General features: G+C 33.6%; 5 protein-coding genes across 5 annotated transcripts; 3 read left to right on the top strand and 2 right to left on the bottom strand.

The window, feature by feature from the left end:
• The first annotated feature begins 379 nt into the window (after positions 1–379).
• Positions 380–3412, top strand: LOC17889789 (auxin response factor 10). Its single transcript, XM_006293716.2, has 4 exons — positions 380–1872; positions 1959–2833; positions 2930–2995; positions 3083–3412. The coding sequence occupies exons 1-4, from the start codon at positions 793–795 to the stop codon at positions 3162–3164; spliced, it is 2103 nt and encodes a 700-aa protein (XP_006293778.1). The 5' UTR covers positions 380–792; the 3' UTR covers positions 3165–3412.
• A 5259-nt stretch (positions 3413–8671) lies between these two features.
• On the top strand, positions 8672–9106 carry LOC17887654 (defensin-like protein 149). The gene is made up of 2 exons (XM_006296418.2): positions 8672–8793; positions 8896–9106. Exons 1-2 carry the CDS (start codon positions 8736–8738, stop codon positions 9063–9065), a joined length of 228 nt encoding a protein of 75 aa, XP_006296480.1. The 5' UTR covers positions 8672–8735; the 3' UTR covers positions 9066–9106.
• Positions 9107–12635: 3529 nt separating this feature from the next.
• Positions 12636–18044, bottom strand: LOC17889046 (serine/threonine-protein phosphatase 6 regulatory subunit 3). The gene is made up of 19 exons (XM_006293647.2): positions 17899–18044; positions 17543–17646; positions 17362–17448; positions 17135–17210; positions 16965–17039; positions 16835–16888; positions 16569–16628; positions 16367–16483; positions 16092–16186; positions 15791–15999; positions 15343–15440; positions 15135–15238; positions 14886–15048; positions 14603–14725; positions 14370–14452; positions 13958–14090; positions 13833–13871; positions 13594–13664; positions 12636–13493 (listed from the first exon to the last, which is right to left on the bottom strand). The coding sequence occupies exons 1-19, from the start codon at positions 17935–17937 to the stop codon at positions 12845–12847; spliced, it is 2379 nt and encodes a 792-aa protein (XP_006293709.1). The 5' UTR covers positions 17938–18044; the 3' UTR covers positions 12636–12844.
• Positions 18045–20466: 2422 nt separating this feature from the next.
• LOC17888669 (CASP-like protein 5A2) lies at positions 20467–22649 on the top strand. Its single transcript, XM_006295024.2, has 4 exons — positions 20467–20691; positions 20900–21253; positions 21950–22082; positions 22188–22649. The coding sequence occupies exons 2-4, from the start codon at positions 21042–21044 to the stop codon at positions 22377–22379; spliced, it is 537 nt and encodes a 178-aa protein (XP_006295086.1). The 5' UTR covers positions 20467–20691; positions 20900–21041; the 3' UTR covers positions 22380–22649.
• Positions 22650–22877: 228 nt separating this feature from the next.
• Positions 22878–25278, bottom strand: LOC17889483 (double-stranded RNA-binding protein 2). Its single transcript, XM_006294164.2, has 3 exons — positions 24764–25278; positions 24113–24332; positions 22878–23981 (listed from the first exon to the last, which is right to left on the bottom strand). The coding sequence occupies exons 1-3, from the start codon at positions 25007–25009 to the stop codon at positions 23116–23118; spliced, it is 1332 nt and encodes a 443-aa protein (XP_006294226.1). The 5' UTR covers positions 25010–25278; the 3' UTR covers positions 22878–23115.
• Positions 25279–25831: the final 553 nt, after the last annotated feature.

Consider the following 25831-nt stretch of genomic DNA (forward strand, 5'->3'; position numbering starts at 1 on the left):
AGAATGGTTTCTGATTTTTCTGAGTAACAAAAATTAAAAATTTGTTGGTGACTCAATATATCGCGGCTCGTGATACGATAAATTGCTAATTTTTTGTTTATTATAATTATAATTAAAAAATACTCACTTGTTCTTGGACCTGATTACAAATGAAACAAACAAGTTAGTTGCAAGTTTTAATCAAAAAAAATAAATAAAAAAATAAAGTTTTATACTCCTATATATAAAAATATAAATAAATAAAAGAGTTATAAAGTTTGTGTTTGAGATAATCTCTCTGGTTTGTTTGGTTCTTGTTTCTGTATACATCATTTACTAAAGAGAAAACATAACAAAAGTGTTTATAAATTATAGTGGTCTTGTCCGTACCTGATTATAACTTCTCTCTTCTCTCTCTCTTTCTTCTTCTTCTTCTACGATCTGATCGGCCATTAAAGCTTTTTTTCCCCCTTCACTATGATACCTCTTTTGAAGTGAGAAACCAAAAAAAAGACGAAACTTTACTGTTTCCTCTGCAAATTTACTCACTTTTTAAACTCACCAAATCTCTCTCTCTCTCTCTCTCTCTCTCTCTCTCTCTCTCTCTCTCTCTTTCACTTCGCTTTCTCTATTTCCCCTGAAACGGTTCTTGTCTTTCTCTCTCTCTCTCTCTGTTTCGTCTTCTCTGTTTCTGAATCCTTTAAAGTTCTTGTCTTTGAGTACAAAACTTAACAAAGGATTGATCTTTCTTCAGAGTAAACAAACTTGAGATTACAAAACTTCGTCTCCTTCGTTTGAATTTTTGTTCTAAACATGGAGCAAGAGAAAAGCTTGGATCCACAACTATGGCATGCTTGTGCAGGATCAATGGTTCAAATCCCTTCAGTCAATTCAACTGTTTTTTACTTCGCTCAAGGCCATACTGAACACGCTCACGCTCCTCCTGATTTCCACGCGCCGCGCGTACCTCCTCTCATCCTCTGCCGCGTCGTCTCCGTCAAGTTCCTCGCCGACGCTGAGACCGACGAAGTCTTCTCCAAAATCACGCTTTTGCCATTACCTGGTAACGACTTGGATCTCGACAACGACGCCGTTTTGGGTCTCACCCCTCCTCCTTCTGACGTTAACGTTAACGGTAACGAGAAGCCCGCGTCGTTCGCTAAAACGTTAACGCAGTCTGATGCTAACAACGGCGGCGGTTTCTCCGTTCCTCGTTACTGCGCCGAGACGATTTTCCCGCGGCTTGATTACACGGCGGAGCCGCCTGTACAAACCGTGATTGCTAAAGATATCCACGGCGAGACTTGGAAATTCCGGCATATTTACAGAGGAACACCTCGCCGTCATCTCTTAACCACCGGCTGGAGCACGTTCGTTAACCAGAAAAAACTAATCGCCGGCGACTCAATCGTTTTCCTCCGTTCTGAATCCGGCGACCTCTGCGTCGGAATCCGCCGCGCTAAACGCGGAGGACTCGGATCTAACGGCTTAGCATCCGACAACAATCCTTACCCCGGCTTCTCCGGTTTCCTCCGTGACGACGAAACAACAACAACAACAACGTCAAAGCTAATGATGATGAAACGCAACGAGGGAAACACCGCGGCTGCAGGGAGGGTAAGAGTAGAAGCAGTAGCTGAAGCGGTGGCGCGTGCAGCGTGTGGACAAGCGTTTGAGGTAGTTTATTACCCACGCGCTAGCACCCCGGAGTTTTGTGTTAAAGCAGCTGATGTAAGATCAGCAATGAGGATAAGATGGTGTAGTGGTATGCGTTTTAAAATGGCGTTTGAAACAGAGGACTCTTCAAGAATCAGTTGGTTCATGGGTACTGTCTCTGCTGTTCAAGTCGCTGACCCAATTCGTTGGCCTAATTCACCTTGGCGTCTCCTCCAGGTTCGTTTTATACTCTAAAGTCTCTTCCTTTATAACAAAAAGTTCACATTTTTGAAATCATTAGGATTGGTTTGGTGGTTGTATAGGTAGCGTGGGACGAACCGGATTTGTTACAAAATGTGAAACGGGTTAGTCCATGGTTAGTGGAATTGGTATCAAACATGCCTGCGATTCATTTATCTCCTTTCTCACCAAGGAAGAAGATTAGGATGCCGCAGCCGTTTGAATTCCCTTTCGACGGTACTAAATTCCCGATTTTCTCCCCGGGATTCGCCAGCAATGGCGCTGGCGAATCCGTGTGTTATCTGTCAAACGACAACAATAATGCTCCTGCAGGGATACAGGGAGCCAGGCAAGCTCAAGCTCAACAACTCTTCGGATCACCATCTCCGTCTTTGTTGTCTGATCTCAATCTTAGTAGTTACTCCGGTAACAATAAGTTACAGTCTCCGGCGATGTTTCTATCCGGTTTTAACCCGAGGCATCATTATGATAGTATAGTGTCTCGTCAGGGTAGGGATATGGAGAATGGTAATAACATTTCGTGTTCTTTAACTATGGGGAATCCTGGTATGGTTCAGGATAAGAAGAAGTCTGGTGGTTCGGTTAAGACTCATCAGTTTTTGTTGTTTGGTCAACCTATTTTAACCGAACAGCAAGTTATGAACCGGAAACGGTCTTTGGAAGAAGAGGCCGAAGCGCGGGAGGAGAAAGGTTCCGCGGCTCGTGGGTTAACTTGGAATTATGGTTTCCAGGGACTTGAAACGGGTCATTGTAAAGTTTTCATGGAGTCTGAGGATGTTGGACGCACGCTCGATCTTTCGGTTATTGGCTCGTACCAAGAATTGTACCGGAAATTAGCCGAGATGTTTCATATCGAAGAGAGGTTGGATTTGTTGACCCATGTTGTGTACCAGGACGCAAATAATGTGACCAAACGCATTGGAGATGAACCTTTTAGGTAACTAAAAAGCTCTTAAAGTAACTCTTTCGGATAACGGTTTAGTTTTCGAATTTTTCCTCGGTGATTGAATTGCCGGTTTTCAAAATTTTGCAGCGATTTCATGAGAGCGACGAAACGGCTAACGATCAAGATGGATATTGGTGGCGACAGCGTGAGAAAGTAAGTCTTTTTACAAGCATGTTTGATTACACGGTTTGATTTTTCAATGTAGCGATTCGAATACCGATTTCGGTTTGGTATTTGTAGGACGTGGATAACCGGAATCAGGAATGGTGAAAATGGTATAGACGCTTCAGCAAAGACCGGTCCGCTCAGCATCTTTGCTTGAAGCACTGAAGAGGAAGTGCAGTGGCTTTTGTTTTGAAACCTCTTGTCTTTTATTCTCTTTTTTCTTTTTCCTATTTTAAATCCTTTTTTTTTTGGTATTTTGTGTGTAACAAACTATTTTTAAGTTTTAAGAAACTTCTCTAATTGGTATTTGAATTTGTTTGGGGTTGTAAAATTGTATATGATATAATCAATCAAAGAACCTACCATATCATTGGGGAATACCAAAAGCTAAATTTGTTTGAAGAATATACTATTATTATGAGTATAAATGTGTGCAATATGGTTCAGTTCTACGAATTGGATATAAAGCTTTATATTAAATTGGTTTTTTGTAGCTAACTTATTTATGAAATTATTTTCTCTTTGGTAGGTAACTTTTTGTGTGGCTAGCTACACTGTTAGCTAAATTATTGTTTCAAAAGCTTCCCTAAACTGTTGGTTCTTATAAGTGTTGTTTAAAGTGTTTTTTTCCTACATATATTAAAAAGTAATTACATTATATTTATTTTTTTCATTAATTAATACATTTAAATGTCAAGACTGAAAATTTTAACAACTATCTACAATACAAAGCGACACTTATTATTTTAAAATTAAATTTATAAACATTACTTAATATGAAACGGATTGAATATTGTTTTACGTATTTCTTGTAAGAGAACATTCATAAAAGAAATTTCATTCAGATATTTTAACAGAATTTTCCTGGAAGAAAATAAACATAATTATTAATTTATCTATGGGATCTACATGAATTTCATAATTTGGTCTCCCTCGCCATATTTAATTAGTTCAATGAATTAGCAGAGGGAAGATCTATTTAAATATTTTGGTTTAAGATAACTTCAATTCTACTTAAAGTTAGTTGCTTTGAAAATTAACCACACATTATTTTAATCAACACTACTGTCACACACACACGCACGTACGTTTTAATACAACTTTCTTGCTGATAACAAGAACTTGAATCTTTAAAAATCGACACAAACCTAAGTAAGAACTCTATACAATGTTTCATGGAATAATGTTTTACGTACTTTTACTCATAGTTAACTTTGAATCTATTTAGTATTTACACATTATACATTATGGAAATCTAGATTTTATTAAGTTCATAGTTCATACATATAAATCTTGATGGCTGTGGAAGTGGAACCATATTAATGTACTCTTTCTTGTTTTGATCGTTATTATTTTTTTTTATTTTTTTAGTTAAATTTGACGAAGAGACAATATAATTAGGAAAAAAATTAAAGAAAGGGATTTGGGGATCTGAAATGCGGAAAACATGACAGCAAAAACTTGACTGTCTCGGTGAAGTTGTCGAAAAAGTCAAATATGATGAGTTCGAAAACTGAAGAAGAAGAGAACACAACGATTGTTTTAGCCACTAGGAGAGTCCCTCTCACATGACACTGTCTTATGTCCGTCCATCTCACGTGCGGTTCCATTTCTGCCGCCGTTTTGTTGCTTGTGCCCAACCTTATATAGTATCATTTAAAACGAGCCATTAATATAAGAATCGTTCATAATATATCTTGAAAGTTTCTCACGATTTTACAAAAATAATCGAGTAGACTGACTCGTTGGTGAAATACTTAACTTGATTACTAGCTAACACGGTTGAAAAACATATAATATGGCATTACCATAAGGTTCTAAGCTAGAGCTAAGATATATGATTTGGCACCGACGAGAGCTAGGATAACCTAAGGAAGAATATGAGATCTTCTTGCCTATGAACATTGTTTTACTTCTATTTTAGTTTATTTAGTGAGTAGTCATCTAGTTAGGTTTTAGGGATTTAAAGGAGTTCATGTTTTCATATATTTCATTATAGCGATTATAATTTTACGGTTGTTGATCTTACGTATTCACAATATTTACATTCTTTAATGGCAATATCGAATCCATCAGTTCTAGCTTATGTTGATTTACTTCTCAACAAGTTGATTAAATCTCCTGAATTAGTATAAATGAGTCATTAATGCGTCGTAAGTCAGTAACCTGTCACAAGTTGAGTGTTATATACGTAGTACTATGAAGAATATCAAAATTTTGAACACATTTTAAAACATGTTTAACTATCTTATGAAGAACCACAAGTTTAGTCTATCAAGTTATATAATAAAAGATCGTAGTTCATGACCATAATTAGGTATGTCACTGCAGCTTTGAGATCCGTATTATTGATACTAGGTAATGTCCCGCGCATATGCGCAGGTTTTTATATATTAAGTTAATTTATTAATTATTAAAAGTAGAAGAAATAAATTTCAATGTTTATGATATTTTTACACTTTATTTACTTAAATCATACAATACAAACATACATTCATATCTCTTGAATTTATTCGTTCATTAATTGTTCAATTTTGATAGTAATTTTCTTAGTACTTTTGAGTATTTTTTGATAAAATAAAGCAATATTGTTAACGATAAAAATAGAAATGGTATTGAGAGAATTTTAAAAATTTCACTTTTCAAATACCACTTTTTAAATTTATCCCTTTTTCAAAATTTATCAAAAAATCACTAAAAATGTTGAAATTTATCCAAATATGTGTGTAAGCTTATAAATATACATACACATTACTTTTGTTTGTTTATAAAATTTTATTTATTTCAATGTCTTACAAATTGGTATGATAATTATATAAAAAAATATTTTGTTACAATAATTACATACTTTTGAAAATAAAATAAATATACATGAAAATGTGAGAAAGAAACAAACATCTAAAATAAAAGAATGAAGATGGTTTTTTTACTTGATTTTCTTATGTGTGATGGTCGGAAATCAATATTTTTGAATCTCATCGATAAAGTGATTTTCTTATAGACATAAGATAATATTATACTCATGTATTATATATTTAATAGTATAAGAAAAAAATGAAGAAATGAAAAAGTACATAAAACAAAGAAAAAATAGAATTGAAAACAAAATTTTAAACCAAATATATAATCAAGCTCTTACAATGATATCTTAATTGAGCTTTCAACCCATGCAAGAACATTAAAAATGAAACAAAGAAAATATTGAGGGTATCAAATATGGTGTAAGAGGATGTAAGAATGGGTATGTATAGGATAAAATATGATGTAATTTATATTTCTAAAATAATTAAATTAGAGTAGTTATAATTATAATTTATAGTGTGTTAATTGAAATTGAATGGATGAAACAAATAGTCAATTCACAAGTTATATAATTTCAGTTACATTTTAATAGTAAAGTTTGGATTTCAAGTATGAATTAAAGTATATGATTAAATGTGTTAGATATTAGATTTAATTAGAAATAGATATTATAATTAAAAATAAATGCTAAATGGACCAAGAAGGAGAGAGTGAAACCTTAAAAATTCCCAAAAAATAATTTTATTTTTTAAAAATATGTTTATATTCTTTTTAATTTAAGTTATATCTCTAGGTTTAATTATATTTTTTCATCCTTTTAGTCTATATAATAGATAGAAAATTGAATATCAAATTGTTTTCTAGATAGGAGATCAAGTATAAAATTCAAAATTAACAAAAATTATAATGTTCTTTATATTATTAAATGTTGAATCACAAACTAAATATAAGGATTATTATTCTTAAGATAATGTCTTACAAATTGGTTTGATAATTATATAACAAAAATTTATTTTGTTAAAAAAATTCGTACTTTTGAAATTAAAATAAATATACATGAATATGTGAGAAAGAAACAAACATCCAAAGTAAAAGAATGAAGATAATTTCTTTAGCTTGATTTTCTTATTGTGCAATGGTTAGAATTCAATATTTTTGAATCCCATCAATAAAATAATTTTCTTATAACCATAAAGTATTATTATACATATGTATTACATTTAAAAATATAAAAATAAACAATGAAGAAGTGAAAAATACATATAAACCAAATATTTAATCAAACTCTTACAATGACATCTTAATTGAGAATTCACCCATGCAAGAACTTTTTTAAAAAAACAAAGAAAATAATGAAGATATGAGATATGGTAGAGGAGGATGTGAGAATGACTATTTATAGGATAAGAAGTGATGTAAGTTACATTTTTAAATTAATTAAATTAGAGGAGTCATAATTATAATTTATAGTGTGTTTAATTGAAATTCAATAAAGAAAACCAATAGTCTTTGAAAAATTATATAATTTTCAGTTACATTTTAGTAGTAAAGTGTGGATTTAAAGTATGAATTAATGTATATGATTAAATGTGTTTTTTGGTAAACAAATATTAAATTAAAAAAAAATATAAAATGGAGCAATAAAGAGAGAGTGAAACCTTAATTTATATATATATATATAATTAACTCCTTTCATTTTCTTTGCCTTTTGTTTATAACTTATGGTGTAATTAAATTTTGTATTGAATGATTGTCATAAACATTTACTTATATATACGTTTTTTTTTTAAATGAAGGGCTTAAATGTTTTTCCACCAATAAAGAGAGAGTGAAACCTTACTTTTATATATATGATTCACTTTTAGTACTGGTATAGGAACCATAGGCTGAATAGAGGGTGGAGCTTTTTGTTGCCTTGTTGGTTGCAATGTTTTTTTCATATCGGTTGGGAAATTCTAAGGTAGAAGCCCATCCACATGAACTCGCATACTGGCAGCTGATTGAGTGATGATGTCTAGTGCTTTTTCCAGTGCTAATAATGGTATTTTCAATCTATAGACTTTAGACCAAGGGCATTAGCGTATCCCTCCTTCGTCCTTCTGTTTTTTAAAAAAAAAATAAATCAAAAAGAAAAAAAAAAAAGGTGGGTCGACAACAAAACGGGACGGTCCCGTTTTCTTTTCTTCAGAAATCGCGGGCCCCACTGAAACGTGGCGGCCCGCGATTGGTTACATTCTTTTTTTTTTTTTTAATTCAAAAAATTTGGAAAAGAAAAAAAAAAAATTAAAAAAAAGTATGGGGTACGACCAAACCGATGTGCATGCCCTTACACTCTTTTCCCAAAAAAAAAAAAGAAAAAAAGAAAAGAAAAGACTTTACACTCTGATTTAGGATAGAAAAAGAATTTGAATTATTGGTTTCCATAGTTGTAATATGACCATTTTATAAAATATTGATTTATACTACCGGTTATAATTAAATTAAAAGAGACTAAAAATTAATATACAAATAAATGTACTGAAATTATGAAAAATCATTTTCCAATTTGACAGTTTTTTCATATATATACATAAATCATATCCTAAATGCTATTGCTTTTTTTCCCACGGTAGATATTATATTAAAATCCATATATTCATCAGAATTCATATTTGTGTGTGTTTATGTTTTTTAAAGTAACTGAATAATTATATTGAAGGAGAAAAAGACGAGCGAGTTCAAAGCGTTTACCTATCATATTCAAAATATATGTCAAACTAGATCCTTAAATTCAGAAATATAGCTTAAAATAGACACATCTAGCTTACTGTATATATAACTACATTTTGTTAAAGTTAAACACAAACAAACAAACAAAAAAAAACTTCACTTTATTTATTCTTTTTCAAGTTTAAAAGCTATCAATTGATTTTATACCATATCCTCGATGAAGAAGACCGCTCAACTGTTCACCGTTATGCTCATCTTCACCATTCTCGTCCTAGGTTTGTATTCACTCGTTGAAACATCAATTAAACTATTACATGATGTTGTAATTAGACACAAATTAATATCTTAATGTTTCATACACATGATGATTGTAACAGGAGTGGTGGCAGATGAAGGGTTAGGAAAAAAGAAACAATGTCATGAAGTTCTAAAAAAATCAGGTTGTGTTGACAAAGAGTGTCAGTCTATGTGTAAGAAGAAGCAGCCGAAAGGAGTTGGTTATTGCACTCCTTCTAAGAAGTGTTTCTGTTATTTCCATTGCCCCTAATTAAAATAATTTTTATGATTTACAAATAATTAGAGACTTAAATTATAATAAAGTTAGTAAAATAATTTAACAATTCGGGGTTATTATATAGCCTTTCACGATTGTTATAGTTGTCTCTATCAAATCACTTTGTAGTTTCAATTATAATAATTAATAATATTTTTTTTGATTTTATATAAAACAACAATTGTCTACATTTTATCGTTTCACAAAATCATAAAACTTTGTTTTTTTTTTCCTTTTTTTATAAAAGTTGTATATCATATAGTAATATTCAACACTTTTAAGTATTTATACATATGATTAGAAAAAGAAGGACAAACAAAAAAAAGAGAAATTATATTTTGAAGAAGTCAAATGGTCAAAACAGTATATATGGAGAATAGAGATGAATGAGTGAAAAAGACAACAAATGGCGAAAGCATTTCGAAGGAAACAAAACAAGTTCCCTTATTTTGCTCTCTTTAGTTTTTTGTTTTTTTTTCATTACCAATCCGATTGCCGTGGGATCTGTTTTTGTTTTTTACTTCAACTCGTTCGTTGGGATGATCCAAAGCATGTATTAATACTTGTCGTAAAAGTAATTATTGTGTAATATAAATATGCCTTATTCCTAAATTAATATAAGGCTTATCCATTTAAATTTAACAGAAAATGACAAAACAAAACAGTATTGAACTTGGAGTTTGAATTTGAATTATATTTTTGCAACAATCTATGTATCTTTAAATTTTATAAACACGAAATGTTTTAATATACGATCTAGACATTTTATCTTAATGTTGCCCCCATGAATAAAGGAATAAAAATTATCAAAAAAAAAAAAAGATGTAAGCAACAATGTTTTAACTGATGTACATATATTTATCGCTTGTGAAGAAAAAACCAAAAATACCGAAACTAAGCTTAAAGTGTAGAGAACATTTTACAGATAAATAAAAAATTCATGGAAAAATAATAAACATCATTTTATATATTTTTATGGCTGATTAATTCATCTATGGTTAATTATACATTACACAAACGTTTCGTAATTTTGGATATAAATGTATAGTGTATAGTTTCGATATATAATTAACGAGATCATATTTTCGTGATTAATGAGCTTGAATCTGTCATAAAAATAATCTAAAAGGAAGAAAATATAAACATTATAATTTATAAACGTAAAGAATGTATACAAGATAATAAAACGTTATAGCTCGTTGATGATGAAGATTTGTGCAAATCTCGTTTTCTTGAATTGTAATTTTTTTTAAGTGTAGTTAATTTATACAATTTGTGGCGTTTCTTAGGTCTAAAGGAGAAGAAGACATGATATATATGCATATCATCCAACTACAATATTAATCTTAACTGTTTATTACTTAATTAAGTATTAGTAGTACGCATCTTAAGTACTTTGCTCGATAAACAACAAATGTGAGTGTAGTTTGTTTAAAGAACTAGTTACATACATGTTTCATACACATTTAAAATCATGATTAATGATTCATTAAATGGTTAAGGTCCCGATAGATCGATCAGATGGTCCAAAATGAGACATTGAAAACTAAAACAATTGAATGAGTCAAGAAAAATAAAAACTGTAGAGACATAGATTAGCGCAACACCAGCAAAAACGCTGTGTTAATGACAATGTTAATTAAATGTTTTATATTTTAATTAAAACCATAGTGTAGACAGTAAGAAAGCACTACTCGCACAAGATCCAAGACCATATTGAAAAGGAAAGAAGAAAAACATTTTGAGTCTTTGTCAATAAACATCAAATTCACCAACCATATAAATTAATTAACCAAGATTATGATGAATGATTCGGTTGGTGTCACTATCCATTTTGTGTAAACATCATCAAATTGATTCTTTTAATTTTCTGAATATTAGTTTAGATTTTGACCCTTTGATCTATTTACAATATACAGTATACGTATTTGTACTTTGTAGTAAAGAGTATATTCTCTATAATTATGGCTAAAAGAGAATTATTATTACTGGTGATGTGTTAGGACATATTTTTCACATATATACTTATGGTTAAACATATTTATTTTTTTACATTTATACTTATTTTTTAGCTTTTTAATGTATTTGTATGGTAAAAATTCTAATTTTATCCAAAATGTTTTAATATTTTGACTATACAAATAATAAAATATCTTTAAAAAAATAGAAAATTCAATTAATTTTGTAATTTTGTGAAAACAGATGAAGTATTGCTCATTTCTTTAATTTCAATAGCAAAACTGCAAAACACATCTGAATATTTAAATTTGTCATAACCAATTAGTTCAAATTTTTTTTATAACCATTACATATTCTTTTTCATTGATTTATAAACTGAAAACTTAAAATTTTATTCAGCTCGTGCATTAGCACCGATAACATGTAATTTGCAAAGATAATGAATGGAATTAGTTTGGTTTGGTAATAAAAAAATTTATAATACAATTATAAATAAAAATAAAAATAAAAAGAACAAGAGAGGGAAAGAGACAGAGATCTTCGATAACGTTGCACAGACGTCGCGCTCGTGCGGTAGGACCCACAAGACACGTGTGTTGTTTTCTTCGGAGCGGTCTTCTTGTTATTACGTTGACGTGGCTGTTACTCACCTCAAGTTATTATGCCACGTGTATGGTTAGATTCTCTTAACAGTCACGGAGTCACCCTCGTGTCCGTGTGAATCGTTCGGTCTAGATTCTACTCTTTCTGATCCACTTTTACCGGTTTTGTCCTAAATTTTGATTTTTTTTTTGTTTTATTTGGTCAACGATATTTTACGAAACTTTTCATTTTTAATTTCTCGGTTACTTATTCAGATTCCTTCAAACTCTAAAATATCGTATCGTGTGTGTGTGTTTGTATGTTTTTCTTCTTTTTATAATCTTGTGCTAATAAACACCTATTTATTTATTTAAAAAGGTCATAATCCGTTAGTAAAACATTTGAACTGACAAAAACAAACTATTTTATTTTAAAAAAAACATAGTATGACGACGGGTTGGTATGATCTGACCAATTCTGCGTTAGTGTTTGTAGGATTCAATGATTTTTTTTTTTCTTATAAACCAACAACTAAAACAATTTTTTTATTAATACTTTAAATGTTTTTATGTTTCTGAAAGATTTATGAAGGGTAACATCAAAATTTATTTTGTCGAAAACAGATTTGTTATTTATGACGGTATATGTCAATAACAAAAGAAGAGAATTGCTGTGTTGAAACGAGTTTTTTTTTTTAGTGGGGAATAAAAAAGGAATGATGGCATTGGCATGCAAAAAAATGATGTGAAACAACAACTAACAATGTCACTAAACCAACCATCCACAATATTTATAGTTATAAAAATCATATGTTCTGTATAATACAAAAGACAAAGTGGGATGTTTTTTTCTTTTCATATCTCTCTATAAATTTGTTAGTGTGTCGCTTTTTTTTGGAATCTTTGTTATTATAAAGTAGAATCATGACCTTACCTTATTACTTATTAGTTGTCATTATCACTCCATTTTCTGCAACAGTTTATTTTTAATACGAGTTTGATTGAAGTGTATTAGTAACCAGAGTGACTAGTAAATAACAAATGATATAAGGTGTTTTTATCTGAACAAATGAAGATATGATCCAAAGTTGTTGTATAATTTGGCATAACGAGTAAATCAAGAGACATCTTTTTTCAAAAACTATAAAAATTAGAAACAAAGACCAAAAATATAAATATGAAACAGTCAGTACTCGAGATTTTGTATGGTTTTGTTTACCTTTTATATTTTTTTTACTCCAAAACTGTAACTTCTTGATCAACCCTCCAGAAGTTTGCATCGCTGAACTCTGTCACACCAGAATTCTCCTCTTGGTTTTCGTTTTCCGGAACTTTCTGGACGATATTCCGCTTCAACGGTCCTGCTTCACCGACGATCCCTTCTTTTAAAGCTTGATCCATTGCTTTCTCTGTTCCTTCTGGTTGTACCCCCACAAACTCTACATCTTCTTCAAATAGTGCTCGCACCGCAGGAGCTGAAGGCGATTTGTGGCCTGAGCTGCTGCTTCCAGATGAAGATGATGTTGGGGAACCATTTGGAATAATCGTGTCGGTTTTGACATCCAGCATTGGTACGTCGATGAATGGGTTCAGACTGGAGCTTGTGATTTGCATTTCAGATGGTTCATCATTGTTCTCTGATATGTTGATGCTTGTTGCGTCTGATGTTGATAAATTGTCGGGAGAGATGTTCTTCGGTTTCTCTGTTAGATTATCGTCTTCTTCTTCTTCTTCTTCTCCAACCAGAACTTCATCGTCACTGCTGCTGCTATTGTTGGCGTTTGAGTTCTCATTCATGTTCACGTCTTCAATCATTGTGTCAGAGGTAGTGTTGCTGAATCTGTCATCTTGGAATGTGAACCAGTCCGAATTTGTGAGCAAGCTGCAGCAGGTAATGAGACATGATCAAGTCTTCATTGAAAAAAACAGTACTACAGGTGACTGAGATAAAGAACCCATATGAGAACACTCAATAAACCCACCTTCCTTGATCATCTCCGAGTCTCAAGGATGAAATTACTACTTCAGCAGATTCATCATCAAAGTATGCATCCTGCATATAATATAAAGATAAATCCTCTATTAACAAACTTTCTTGAATACGGAAAATAGTTTCAAGCTTACATCTTATCACATAATAAGAAATCCTATTGCGAAAACCGATATAAAAGTTTCCTTCGAAATTCAAAAAGGAAAAAGAGAAGACGTGAGCAGGACTTACACTATCGTCTCTATCAAGGGCATTGAGAGCATTCTGATCCTGAAACCAGAGAAGACAAAAGGATTAAACTGGTGTCTGAGTAAAACGTTTCAGAAATTCAAGAACAACTATAAGCAGAAAAATACCTCTTCATTACCCTCGTTTCCATAGATTCTGTAATTAAATGCTTGGTTCAAATTGTTCGCCAAAGCTGCAACATCGTAATCCCTGTCTTCCTCGTCACTATCCCTTGTTCTGTCTTGCAGTGTAGTTGGACGCCTGTATGACATTGGTTTAAGATCATATATCGACTCCCATTATGATAAAAACTGTTAATTATCAGGTTTTCATCAGGCAGGAGAATACTATGTTTTGGTTAGCATAGTGCGGTGCAGACGAAGAACAAGAAACTCCATCTACATCTATCATTATGAACCAGTCATTTTGGGGTTTAAAGTAAACCTCCTACAAGCATCTAGAAATGCAATGACAGACAATTTCTGGGAACTGAATTGGGCCAAGCATACAGTGATAAGGAAGAAAAATTGATGAAATTACCCGCATGCCCATCTGTACACATTCTCAACAGTGTTGCGCTCCTTCAGAACACCACTCTGCCACTCGTTCCATTCACTGTTTTCCTAATGATTTGAGAGAGAAAATTCTTGTCACCAACACACCAAAAGTAGAAAGGAGAGCACCCTTAATGCTAGAGCCTTTATGTGTTCAGCTGATGAATCTTATGTAAGGACAAATTACGGTACAGAAGATATTTTGGTTGTAATACCAACCTGAAGCGACGTCTTTATCAGGCTATTGCTATCACTCAACTGGATAAGTTTATTCCATAATCTTGTGATATGTCCAACATATCCAACCCGTGGTGGTTTTTTCCCAGCGGCAACTATGGTAGGCTACATCACAGAAGAAAAATGGTAGACATATATGTTTAGCTAATGATCATCCGAACAAGAAGACTATGAATCTTTAACTTGAGCTGATTTTAGACATGATACAAAACCATTTACTAATAATCAATTAATTCCTTTGTAAGAAAAAGTGTAGATGGTATACCAGGTTATTGCCAGAAAGAACCGAGTCTTTGTCTGATGAAAGAATTTTGCTAATCATATTGCATTCTTGAAGGATATGGTTAACCATTATTTCGCTCTTATTTTCCAAACAAGAAAGTATTATACTCTCCACTTGGTGATGGAGAGCATTATTGTATGGGTACCTTCATACGTTGAGAGTATTTAGTTAATTAACATCTCAAGTAAACTAAAATTCAGATCAAGAATTTAAAGTTTAGAAGAAGCTTACTCAAAAAATAGTTCAAGGACCCTTTTAATTGTTCCAGAGCTCGCTAATTCAGTTCCAGCAGCTTCATTTCCCGATTTTAACAGAACTGCAATAAATTCTACTATCTGGAAAAACAAGCAACGATTTAGCGTAAATATTTACATGTAAAAAGCACATAGCCAAAAGACCTACAATCACTTATCAGAAATGCTTAAATTTAAGATCTGACCTTTAAACGATGCTTTCCAAGAGGTGGCCTCAACTCTCCATAAGTTGTAGGTAAGACTTTGCTGTCAGACGCTACACTGAGAAGCACAAGCATGTCACCTGCAGCAAAAGACATTAAATCTTGTTTATATATGGAAAATGAAGAATGAAGAGTCGAGCATTAATTTAACAAAACTTGCAGGACATATTTCCTACTTATCCAAGGAAGGCTATGAAGGAATCTCAACAAACATGGAATTATTGAACTCCCAGTTTTGCACTATGCACATAAATCCAAATGGAACAGACCAAATAGAGCAATAGAGTCATGGGTCAGCAGAAACTGAAAAAACAATCACAAAAGGTATGCATTGCAATGTGATTGCTTCATGTGCATCCAGCAACAAATAGATAAAAGAAGGATCTTCTTGTTTCATGGGAAGATTCCGTAGCACCAGAAACCAACTTACCTAGTTTAGGTAGCATGGCACCAATAGTCTCCTGGGTCACTGGGACAGGAGACTCAAACATATGTTGACCTCTAAAAGAATTGAAGAAAGGCGATGAAGCAGCAGATCTCCTTGGATCTAACAGAGAGATACATACAGTAAGTGAATGAACAAGGCCAGATTTTGAATGTGAGTCTTCTATAGCATGACCAAATATCCTTGAAACGAAGCTGCAGAAAGAAGATAGAGGTCTTGCCACGTCAGACTATTGTATATATCCGCAGAAACTAATGAAACTCAAATAAAAGCAAATATAACAAACCCAGGGCTAGAGAGTTTTGTAGCTAGAGCTGAAGGTGCATTTCGAGTAATTGCACATAATGTTTCTGCTGCATTTGCCTGAACCTCAGGAGAACTCTGATTCAAGTAACAAAGGCTGTCAGAAATGGGAACATCAAATAAAAACTGTAAATGGTATAAAAAACATAGTCAATGATAAATCCCAGTTCAACTTTTTCTTTTAGATGACCAAAATTTATTAAAACGAAGCCTCAAGTCTCTTTTTACTTTGCAATAACCTAAGCTTTTACTACTTACAGATGGATTTAGTTTGTCCACAATCATTTCAAGTAAATCGCTATCAGCCAAGTATCGCATCACATCCGGAAAGTTGGGATAGACATGATCATCTGCCCCAACCAAGCGAACCAAAACCTACATAGTCACAAAGAGTTTCTTTGAAAAGATGAGCAGTGAAGTAATACCAATCTGTACAGAATCTCATCAGACAACCATTTACCTCCATGATGGATGTTATTCCAATTAAATCAACCAACTGGCTAAACACATTTCCATGCCCCTGAAGTTATTAAAAACTATTTTTAGAAACGCAGTAAGTGAAGATATTTCATGAAGCAATCTAGATTATGACAATGTAATCGATGGTAGTCGCATTAAATGGAACTTTTCATAAAGCTAAACTAAAAAATTTAATCCAATGCACGAAAAGATAAAAAGAATAAAAAATTGTTATCAGCGGTTCTATAATAGAGTGGCATTACTTACTTTTATATAACTCATAAGTGCTGCAGTCTTTCTGATCATCAGACATATGACAACCTAAATCAAACAGAGCCATGTAAGAACCTAAAAATCAGTTGGTCTTTCACATACTTCTTATTAGTAAAAAGGAGACCTTGCCGAAGTAGCCTGCCAACAACGCACTATGAGGACGATTCGGTTCCAAAAATGAGAATAGCAAATCCATCAGCTGCAAAATAAAATTAGACTCAACAAATGAGATCAACTATAACGATAACAATAACCAAATCCGAAAAAAATAAAAATAAAAAGAATGAAAAATACCTTCTCGTCCTCCACCAAAGTCTTAAGAATAACATCTATTTCACATGTGAATATCTCGCAAGAGATGAATGGAAACCTAAGAGAAGAAGAACCAATCATCATCTGGAGATAGAGCATGGCCAAATAACATTCAACAAATAAAAGCATGGGAACTAAAAAAGACAAAAAAGAAAGAAATGTAAGGCAAGATAAAGTCAGGTTACTACTACAAAGGAAGCACATATTACTTGAAAGCACGTTTGCTATCAGCATCTTCTTGAGGCTCTTCAACAACATACCGCAACAGTTGCTCCACTTGAGCTTTATCTCTTAGACTGCAAAACCAATACCCTCAATCAGAAACTTTTTCCAAGAAATGCTATACATAAAAAAACCACAAGGAGAATGAGGAAAAGATGAAACCCCTACAAATTGATGAGACGGCTATTCAAAGCTTTGCATTCTTGAATAATCTCTTCCTCATCAAGAAGCTCTTCCAATGTGAAACTATCTTTGTCTAGTATCGACTCCACCTATATATACATTATCAGCAAACCAAAACGAATGAACAACATCTAACTCAAATTGTCACAACCAAATAAAACAATCACTTTAGCTTAAGCTCCAATAATTACAACACACAATCAAACGCAATCAAAAGAGAGATGATGAGCAATGATAATGATCTAATCTACTTCAGAGCCATTTTCCCAAGTTCTAACAACCGAATCAAGAGAAGATCACCAGGAGAAGCGAAGAGAGAAATGAATCTATTGGAAACTCACGGGAGACGATGCAGAGAGAGAGGCTAGCTTCCAGAACATGGTGGTGACGAGGAATTGAGGAGACAGAGAGCCGAAGAAGTAGAAGAACCTCTTAGCCGGCGGGAATCGAAGGAGGAGTGGCGATTTTTATGGGGTGGGAGCTGTGAAATCGATCAAATCAGTCAATGGTGATGTGATGGGAGAGAGAGAGATCCAGAGAGAGAATGAGAATGAGATCGGAGTTCTCAGATATTTTTTGAAAAATCGAGGCAGATTTTGCAATTTTTGTAAAACTAAAGGACAAATATTTTTTAAATATCTGAAAATAGAAACAAGGGATTTAAAATACCAAAAAGGTGTTTTTACTATTTTTTTTTTTTTGTCTAGACAATTTTGGAATCCTAAGCAAAAAACACTAAAATCTTTAATTGTGTGATCTAAAGAACAAATGTTATAATAGGTTTTGCAATTAAAAAGGGGAAAATTGAATTATATACATCGAAACTTATTTAAATTAAAATCAGGTAAATTAATTACCACTCTAAAAGAATATATTTTTCTATTAAATTTTTAGCTAATTAATAATAATTTATATGTAAAACATTTTGTAAATTAATACTAACTAGTATAATTTATTGAAAATATAGTTTAAAATTTATTTGTTTTTTCCTTCTTTTAAATTGACTTTTTATTGGAGCTTATTTGTAATTGTTTTTCAAAAACAAAAATGCTAATATTGTATTTTCAAACTAAGGTCTTGTATTATAACACCATCTTTAAATCCATTATCAATACTAAAATAATTCAATATCATCGATAAAAGTAGTATGTATTATTTTTAAATATGTATCGTTTTTTATCTGAATATTTCAATATAGACATTAAAATTTTGCGAATTAGAAAAGTGAATGAAAGCCTTGTAAGGAATTAGAAGGTTTGAGTTGCTGATTCACAGTTTTGCAAGTGTTAACAGAATCAGTTGATCAAGTCTCTGTTCTTTCACTTGTCCGATTGTAAAATTTGTGAGAGATGGTGAGCTTTGTTGTTGTTGTTGTACCAGCCTACATTATAATCTTTCGAATAAAACGTATTGCTATAGTTTCAAATCCGTAAACTCTATGTATCATCTCGTTTACTTTTTCTGCAATTCCATAAGAAAGATTGAACTTGATCTTGTTTAAGTCATCAAGGTCGAGGTTAGAAAAACACATTCGTTTTATAAATGCAAAGATATTGAATAATGAAAGAACACAAAAATAGGGCTCCAAAATCTATCTTTAATCGACCTAGAAAGAAACAAAGGTAAAGTCTATTTTTTTTCTCCACCAGAATAAACCATTAGTGTTATGGCAAATCTAACAGCCTTTGCTATATTCATCCAAAAATCGTATTTCTCCTTAAATTTTAGCTTCCACGGTGAGGGCTCGTTGATGTGCTTCAGCAACAATGAGAGGGTTCAACAAGTCAACTTGTTCTTTGATCTTTTTCTTCAAGCCACCAACAAAACGCTTAACAAGTTGTCGGCTCGAAAACTTCATATCATGTCAAAAGCGCGAAAAACTCGGTAGAGTATTCTACTACCGATAGAGATCCTTGCTGAAAGTTTTCAAAGCGTTTGGACATCATTTGATCATAGTTGAACGGCGCCGAGGTCTTGGGGAGGTTGAGGTTTGGCCATGGCTAGTTTTTTGAGAAAATATACTCTTTAAGTTTTATAAATCTTAACGAAATTGTTACACACATCTCATAAACTTTGGAAACCTTATTATTTTTTAAAAAATATTTTTTTTTTGTGAACAGCAAACCTTATTATTATGTTCTATATTTCTTTCTAGAATACAAGAAAAAGATCGGGAAATTGTTTTATCACGAGTGAAAAATACAGAAATAGGTGATCGACTTTATGACAATGAGGATTTCAATTCTGGTTTCAATCTATGAGTTGAGTTTTTTTCATTTTGATTGTTTCTCAATTTTGTTTCGTTTCAAATTTATTAAACTACCCGATGCACTAGTTGTAAAAACACGATTTTTCTTTAAATTAAAAAAATACAGAAATAATTGGTTTCTTTGAAAACGATAAATGTTTTCTTATATATAGTTCTATTGGTATAAAATTTACTAAGAAATAAACATTTTACGTATCATTCATTTATATATATATTTTATACGGAAAGATAGACATCTTATCATGTCGGATTGGTTATGTAGCAATCTGAATTTAATTAGGCAAAAATCGAATTCATGTTTTTCGTTGTTTGCAACAGATTTTTCTATCACTAATGATGAATATGATATCACATTTTTTAGCTACGATTAAAGTAAACAAAAAAAAAGATATACATTGCTAAATTGCTACATAATAAATTCATAAATCATTTGTAACAATTTTTCAAAAAATCATATACAAATTGTAAAAGAAAAAGGGAAAAATGTTAAATAGTTTAGCACACTCAAAAAAAAAAATGTATAAATTAGAAAGAAATAATAAAAAAAACACATATGTGTTTACTGGTTAAGTGATTAGTACTAAATAGAGTAATAGTTAAACCATTTGATTTGGTTTAAGTGTTAAGCTGTGTGGTTAAGCCTTTTCGTGAAGCTCCCAACATATTCTCTCCATTTTGATCCCAAAAGAATGACTCACTCGTCTCTTCTTCTTCTTCTCTCCCATAAACCTTAAAAACCATTTCTACGATCTGCTTCATCTTCTTCTTCCTCCCCTCTAATAGCTTAGGGTTTCCTCGTTTCTCCTCTACCCAATCTCCATGGCTGCGTTCAATTTCTTCCTCTCTTCTTGATTCTCTCCCTCAGGTAACACCTCAACTCCGCATTCACTCGATCTGCGTGCTCAAATTTGTTTTCGGATCTCGTCTTCTCTTTGAAATCAAGCTTTTCGTGTAACTCGGATTCGTTTTTATTCATCGCGAAAATTCCGATTCTATGTTTGATTTAGTCTCCTTCAACTCTGTGTACTGAGAAATCCAATGATTTGGTGAATTTGATGATTAATTCTCTACAGGTAAGGGGAGATTGATAGTGTAGATTCGTAGATTTGTGTTTGTTTCATCTACATTGGGGAAAGAGAGATAGAGAGAGGTTTGAGAGAAAGATATGCGTTGAAGTGTGTGTGGTGTGTTGGTGGAGGTAAGAACTAAGAAGAAATGAATGTGAGCCATGCATCGGTTCATCCGGTGGAAGATCCTCCAGCAGCTACTGAAGTTGATAATCCGCCGAGGGTGAGGATGGATGATATGGAAGGAATGCCTGGGACTTTACTTGGACTTGCACTTCGTTTCTTCCAGTTCTTGTTTGCTGCTGCTGCTCTCTGTGTCATGGCTACTACTAGTGATTTCCCTTCCGTTACCGCCTTCTGGTAAATATTTCTTTTACTTCTGTTCAGAATTGTGCTTTGAATTTGATTGAACCTGTTCAGAGTTTGTTGTGAGATTTGAATTTATCTGATTTAAATGTGGTAGTAACTTATATATGATGCTATGAACATGAATCTGCTTTGTGTTGTTTCCATTTCCGAATTCAGTGTCAGGTGTGGCCTAATGTGATTAGTTATGAAGGGTTTTGAGTCTATTAATATCGTTAAGGATGAATCAGAAGCAAATTTATGCCTTTTGATAGAAAGCGTATGGGGATTTTGAGATTTGTGTGTAGTGATGTGGGATAGCTGCTAACTAGATGAGCTGTCTTTGAGAAGTTTAAACGTTGGATGTAAAGCTTGTGTATGTCAAGTTCTCATGGGGTCACTGTTGTTGGTTAATTTTGGGTATTAGATATTATTGCATCAGGTGTCTGTTGATAGTTACTTGAATTCAGTAAGTTTGTGTTTACAGCGCTGTTGTAATTTGCATGTGCTAGACAAATGAATTTTTGTAGTAGCGTTAAGCTTTGGACACAATGTAATAACAATCTTGTTCAATTCTTGGCACGTGATGGGTACTAATATAGTATATTGGGTTATATCTGTATGCTTCATAAAATCATAAGACTTAATCAAGTTTGGTGACTACTGCTAGTGGCTTTTGCTGAAGATGTTGTAATGTATTTGGTGAATCAGCTACCTAGTTGCAGCTACTGGTCTGCAGAGCTTGTGGAGTCTTGCACTAGCCATGGTTGACGTCTATGCTATAATGGTCAAACGCTCACTACAGAACTGTCGTCTTGTGAGTTTGTTTGCAATCGGTGATGGGGTAAGAAATTGCTACAATCTGTGGAATCATTTAGCCTCTAAATCTATCAAAATTGTATGAGAAAAAAGATGGATAATAAGCAATTGTTTGTTCATTTAAATTCAGGTGACATCAACGCTGACTTTTGCAGCGGCTTGTGCATCAGCAGGCATAACGGTTCTGATAGACAACGATCTAAATAGCTGCGCACAGAACCATTGTGTTCAGTTTGAAACATCAACAGCATTAGCCTTCATAAGTTGGTTTGCTGCTTTGCCCTCTTTTCTCTTCAACTTCTGGTCTCTTGCATCCCGTTGACATGACACTGTTCCGCAAGATGTGTTTTTCTTGGTGTGTTTTTCAGTGTATAGTAACTGAATTTTTCTTCTTCTTTCTTCGTTTTGGGTTTAGAACCAACTTTCTTCAAACCCAATACTGGGAAACTGGGAATTGTTTTGTATTTGTAGAACCTTATTCATCTTGTTGTTGTACACTGACAAGATTCGGTCGGCTTTGTACTTTGATTGAAGGAATCTCAGTTCTTAAATGCTTCATTAAGCTCCCGGTACTTGGAGCATTATCAAGATCTGTTCCCTTGCAAAAATGAATGATACACACATGGCTTGCTTTAGCTTAACGGCTCTTCAAATATTGCGACTGAATGGTAAGTTAAAGAACTAAGAATATTCACACCAAAGATGGATTTTTAAGCTTTCTATGCATATTTGAAAATTTTAAACAGTCCAACAGTTTAAGGATCGAGTATGTGTCATTCTTGTAGACAAAAAGTGCTTGATTCTTCTGGACTGGAACAACGATAGGTAACAGATTTATAAGAAAATGACACAAACGAACTGAATAGGAAGTGAAACTGATACAATTCTACAATCCAGAGATGACGGCCAGGTTCCTCCTAAAACTCCCAATATAATACAAATCTTTCGGATTATCAAACTACTCGATCCACCGAGTATAATATCGAACGATTACTAATGTAACAATTTTCAGAAACCAACCTCAAAAAAAAACTAAACCCAGAGACAGTCTTCAAGACTCAGATTCTTAGATTCTCCAGTCGCTCTCTTGCTATCTCTGGTTCTCCTTTCAAATCCTTCAGATCTGCTCTCTCTGTTTCCTTTGCCGGTGTTTTCTCACTCCCTGAAATTGGTATATAAATTGCTTCTTCTCCAATTTCAAGAGTATCAGGCAAGACTGGAACGCTCTCCTTTTCTTGGACCAAAGATATCCGGGTTTCTCCTACCTCAACTGCGGGCTTTACAGCGGTTTGGATATCCACTTTTCTAACTCTAACCGGTGGCGCAGAAGCAAAAACGGGCACTGAGGTTCTGATTGTGACAGGTGGTGCAATTCTCACGGGTGGTGCAGTCCGCATCAGCGATGGGACATACGCAGAAGAAGGTAGCTGAGTGTTGTTTGTACAAGGTGGAGGAGGCATTGGAGGTGCAGAGAAGACTGGTACAGCAGTTCTGATTGTGACAGGTGGAGCCATCCCATGGCATGGTGATCTTAAATGCCTCATAGGAACATAAGGAGGTGGAGCTGCTGTTCCTGGGTTTGCATATCTCTGCTGAGGCCGCTGGTAGCTGCGGCTTTCCAAGGCTGCTGCCATAATTCTGTCAACACCGGCAGGTGTTGCTAAGGATCGGCTGCTTCTAGAAGGTTGTTTTGGGCAAATAAATGGTAAGATTCTTGATGTGGTTGCAGGAGAAGGCTGTGGACTTGTTGGTCTAGGATTGTGCAAATAGAACTTCTTGGCAAATGGAACCGGGGCAGTTGAGGAGCTTCCCGTGCCAATATTTTCCTTGATTCGATAGTTTATCAAGGCTCTTGCTATGATCACCTGTTCTAGTTCGTCAATGTTCTCAGGCTCAGGCATTGAACTTGATGTTTCTTTTGCCACTGTAACCAAGATGATCATAAAACATCAAACAAGTCGCACCACGTAAGGAGAGGTTACTTTTTCAACAACACTTTCATTAAAGTAAAACCATACAAAAACTGGAGATATCAGGTGAGAAGGAAAGACTCACATTGTTTTAGGGAAGACCAAGCAGCCATAGCAGCATTCTTCTCTGCTTGTTTTTTGTTCTTAGCTGGATCTCCAGTGAATGTAATTCCAGCCAATTCTACAGTACCAGTAAACACGGGTTGGTGGCCAAGACCAGACCTGAAGGTTGTATATCGCGGTAGAGGAGCTCCCACTCTCTGAGCTATTTCTTGCAACAGATTCTTGTACACACCTGTCTCATCCTACACAGTCAAGAGCCAGGACAAGCATGATCAGTCACGCAACAACAAAAGTATCAAAACCAGTTCAACAGAAGGAAGCATGCATCCAAAGATCAAAAGAGTTCATAGCTCTCTACTCTTAGATTCCCTAATCAACCAAACACATGAATGGGCAAGAACAAGATTCAAACTTTTGGATCCGTAGATCATTAACTAATCTAAAGCATCAGTGAACGAGATGACCCAGAAACCCAAACCCCTAACTAAACTACTCAGAGATCTCAGCACCGACCCTAATAACCTAACCACAGACTTAAACCCCATCACTAGCCACCTGAAACAACTAAAGGAAACATGCAAATTCAACACCAAAAAGCTCAAAATTTTCCAAATTAGAAATGCCAAAAAATGGCAAGTCCAAAGAGGGTAAGAAGAGAAAAGCAAAAACTAACCAAGATCCTGGCGGCAAGAGAGTGAGAAGGACCACGATTAGAGAGGGCATTGAGAGCAACTTCAGCAGCAGAGTGCTCAGCTTGACGAAGAGTAGAACAGTACTGAGGACTCTCAAAGATCTCGCCATTAAAGTTAACCGTAGCCTTGAATCGCGGCGCGTGGTCTGGACCTTCCCTAATACAAGTATACGAAGGAAGACAAAAGCAGCTCCTCTGCGCCAGCTCCTGTAGCTGGTTCTTATACATTTCTGCCAATTTCCAAAAAAAAAACAAAAACACCAAACACAAAATAAACTCCAATTTCGGAGAGATCAAAGCTTCGATTTTTTTTTAGGGCTTTTCCCCCATTTCTTCGACTCTATCTCTCCCAATCATCTAAAATCGTACAAGGGTTTGCTTGGGGAGTGATTAAGAAGCCAGGTTTGGTCGCGAACGAGGTTGAAGATGATGAAATCGGAGGAAATTTAGGGTTTTTGCAGAGAGAGAAGAGAGAAGAGAGAGAGAAGAGGAAGAGGAAGAAGAGAAGGAGAGAGAGAGAGAGAGTGTGGGGTTTTTGCTTTAATGGAAAAAAAAATAAATGTGAGAATTTATTATCTGCTTTTATCGCTGCTAGTCAACTGAACGTTAGCCTGCATGGATGTGATATATATATTTTATATTTCTCTCTTTTTAATTAATATACAAATTTTGTATGTATCTTAAAATTAAACTCAATTTTACAATACAATATCAAGTTGATTAATGAGATTAATTACTCCCAATAACATTGACGAATTTAGAGTTAGATTTTCTACATCTAATCCTTTTCCTAAGGTTTAACAAACAAAAAATTAAAAACAAATTATGTTAACCAAATGACTTAAATTATCTGGTTTAGTACTATTTTTTTTTTAAATTACATTAAATTTATGGAGAAAACATTAAAATAGAATTATGGAAAACTAAAACGGCAGAATCCGTAGTTACATACGACTAAAACGGTCGAATTTGTAACAATACTCTAAGAAAAACAACTAAAGTAAAAGTAGAAAATTGTGTAATATAGTATGAAACTATAAGATATTCTAT

This window comes from Capsella rubella, unplaced genomic scaffold, assembly GCF_000375325.1.
Source record: "Capsella rubella cultivar Monte Gargano unplaced genomic scaffold, Caprub1_0 scaffold_4, whole genome shotgun sequence".
Lineage (NCBI taxonomy): Eukaryota > Viridiplantae > Streptophyta > Magnoliopsida > Brassicales > Brassicaceae > Capsella > Capsella rubella.

What these genes read in the sequence shown, in the direction of transcription:
- LOC17889789 (XM_006293716.2), top strand. Translation starts at nt 793, where the DNA reads ATGGAGCAAGAGAAAAGCTTGGATCCACAACTATGGCATGCTTGTGCA. An exon ending in CACCTTGGCGTCTCCTCCAG is followed by an intron (nt 1,873 to 1,958) that starts GTTCGTTTTATA and finishes GTGGTTGTATAG; the next exon opens with GTAGCGTGGGACGAACCGGA. An exon ending in ATTGGAGATGAACCTTTTAG is followed by an intron (nt 2,834 to 2,929) that starts GTAACTAAAAAG and finishes AAAATTTTGCAG; the next exon opens with CGATTTCATGAGAGCGACGA.
- LOC17887654 (XM_006296418.2), top strand. Translation starts at nt 8,736, where the DNA reads ATGAAGAAGACCGCTCAACTGTTCACCGTTATGCTCATCTTCACCATT. An exon ending in CTTCACCATTCTCGTCCTAG is followed by an intron (nt 8,794 to 8,895) that starts GTTTGTATTCAC and finishes TGATTGTAACAG; the next exon opens with GAGTGGTGGCAGATGAAGGG.
- LOC17889046 (XM_006293647.2), bottom strand. Translation starts at nt 17,937, where the DNA reads ATGTTCTGGAAGCTAGCCTCTCTCTCTGCATCGTCTCCC. An exon ending in CTTTGGTGGAGGACGAGAAG is followed by an intron (nt 17,040 to 17,134) that starts GTATTTTTCATT and finishes TTTATTTTGCAG; the next exon opens with CTGATGGATTTGCTATTCTC. An exon ending in TGGCAGGCTACTTCGGCAAG is followed by an intron (nt 16,889 to 16,964) that starts GTCTCCTTTTTA and finishes TGTTTGATTTAG; the next exon opens with GTTGTCATATGTCTGATGAT.
- LOC17888669 (XM_006295024.2), top strand. Translation starts at nt 21,042, where the DNA reads ATGAATGTGAGCCATGCATCGGTTCATCCGGTGGAAGATCCTCCAGCA. An exon ending in CCTTCCGTTACCGCCTTCTG is followed by an intron (nt 21,254 to 21,949) that starts GTAAATATTTCT and finishes TTGGTGAATCAG; the next exon opens with CTACCTAGTTGCAGCTACTG. An exon ending in TGTTTGCAATCGGTGATGGG is followed by an intron (nt 22,083 to 22,187) that starts GTAAGAAATTGC and finishes ATTTAAATTCAG; the next exon opens with GTGACATCAACGCTGACTTT.
- LOC17889483 (XM_006294164.2), bottom strand. Translation starts at nt 25,009, where the DNA reads ATGTATAAGAACCAGCTACAGGAGCTGGCGCAGAGGAGCTGCTTTTGT. An exon ending in CTCTTGCCGCCAGGATCTTG is followed by an intron (nt 24,333 to 24,763) that starts GTTAGTTTTTGC and finishes TTGACTGTGTAG; the next exon opens with GATGAGACAGGTGTGTACAA. An exon ending in TTGGTCTTCCCTAAAACAAT is followed by an intron (nt 23,982 to 24,112) that starts GTGAGTCTTTCC and finishes TCTTGGTTACAG; the next exon opens with TGGCAAAAGAAACATCAAGT.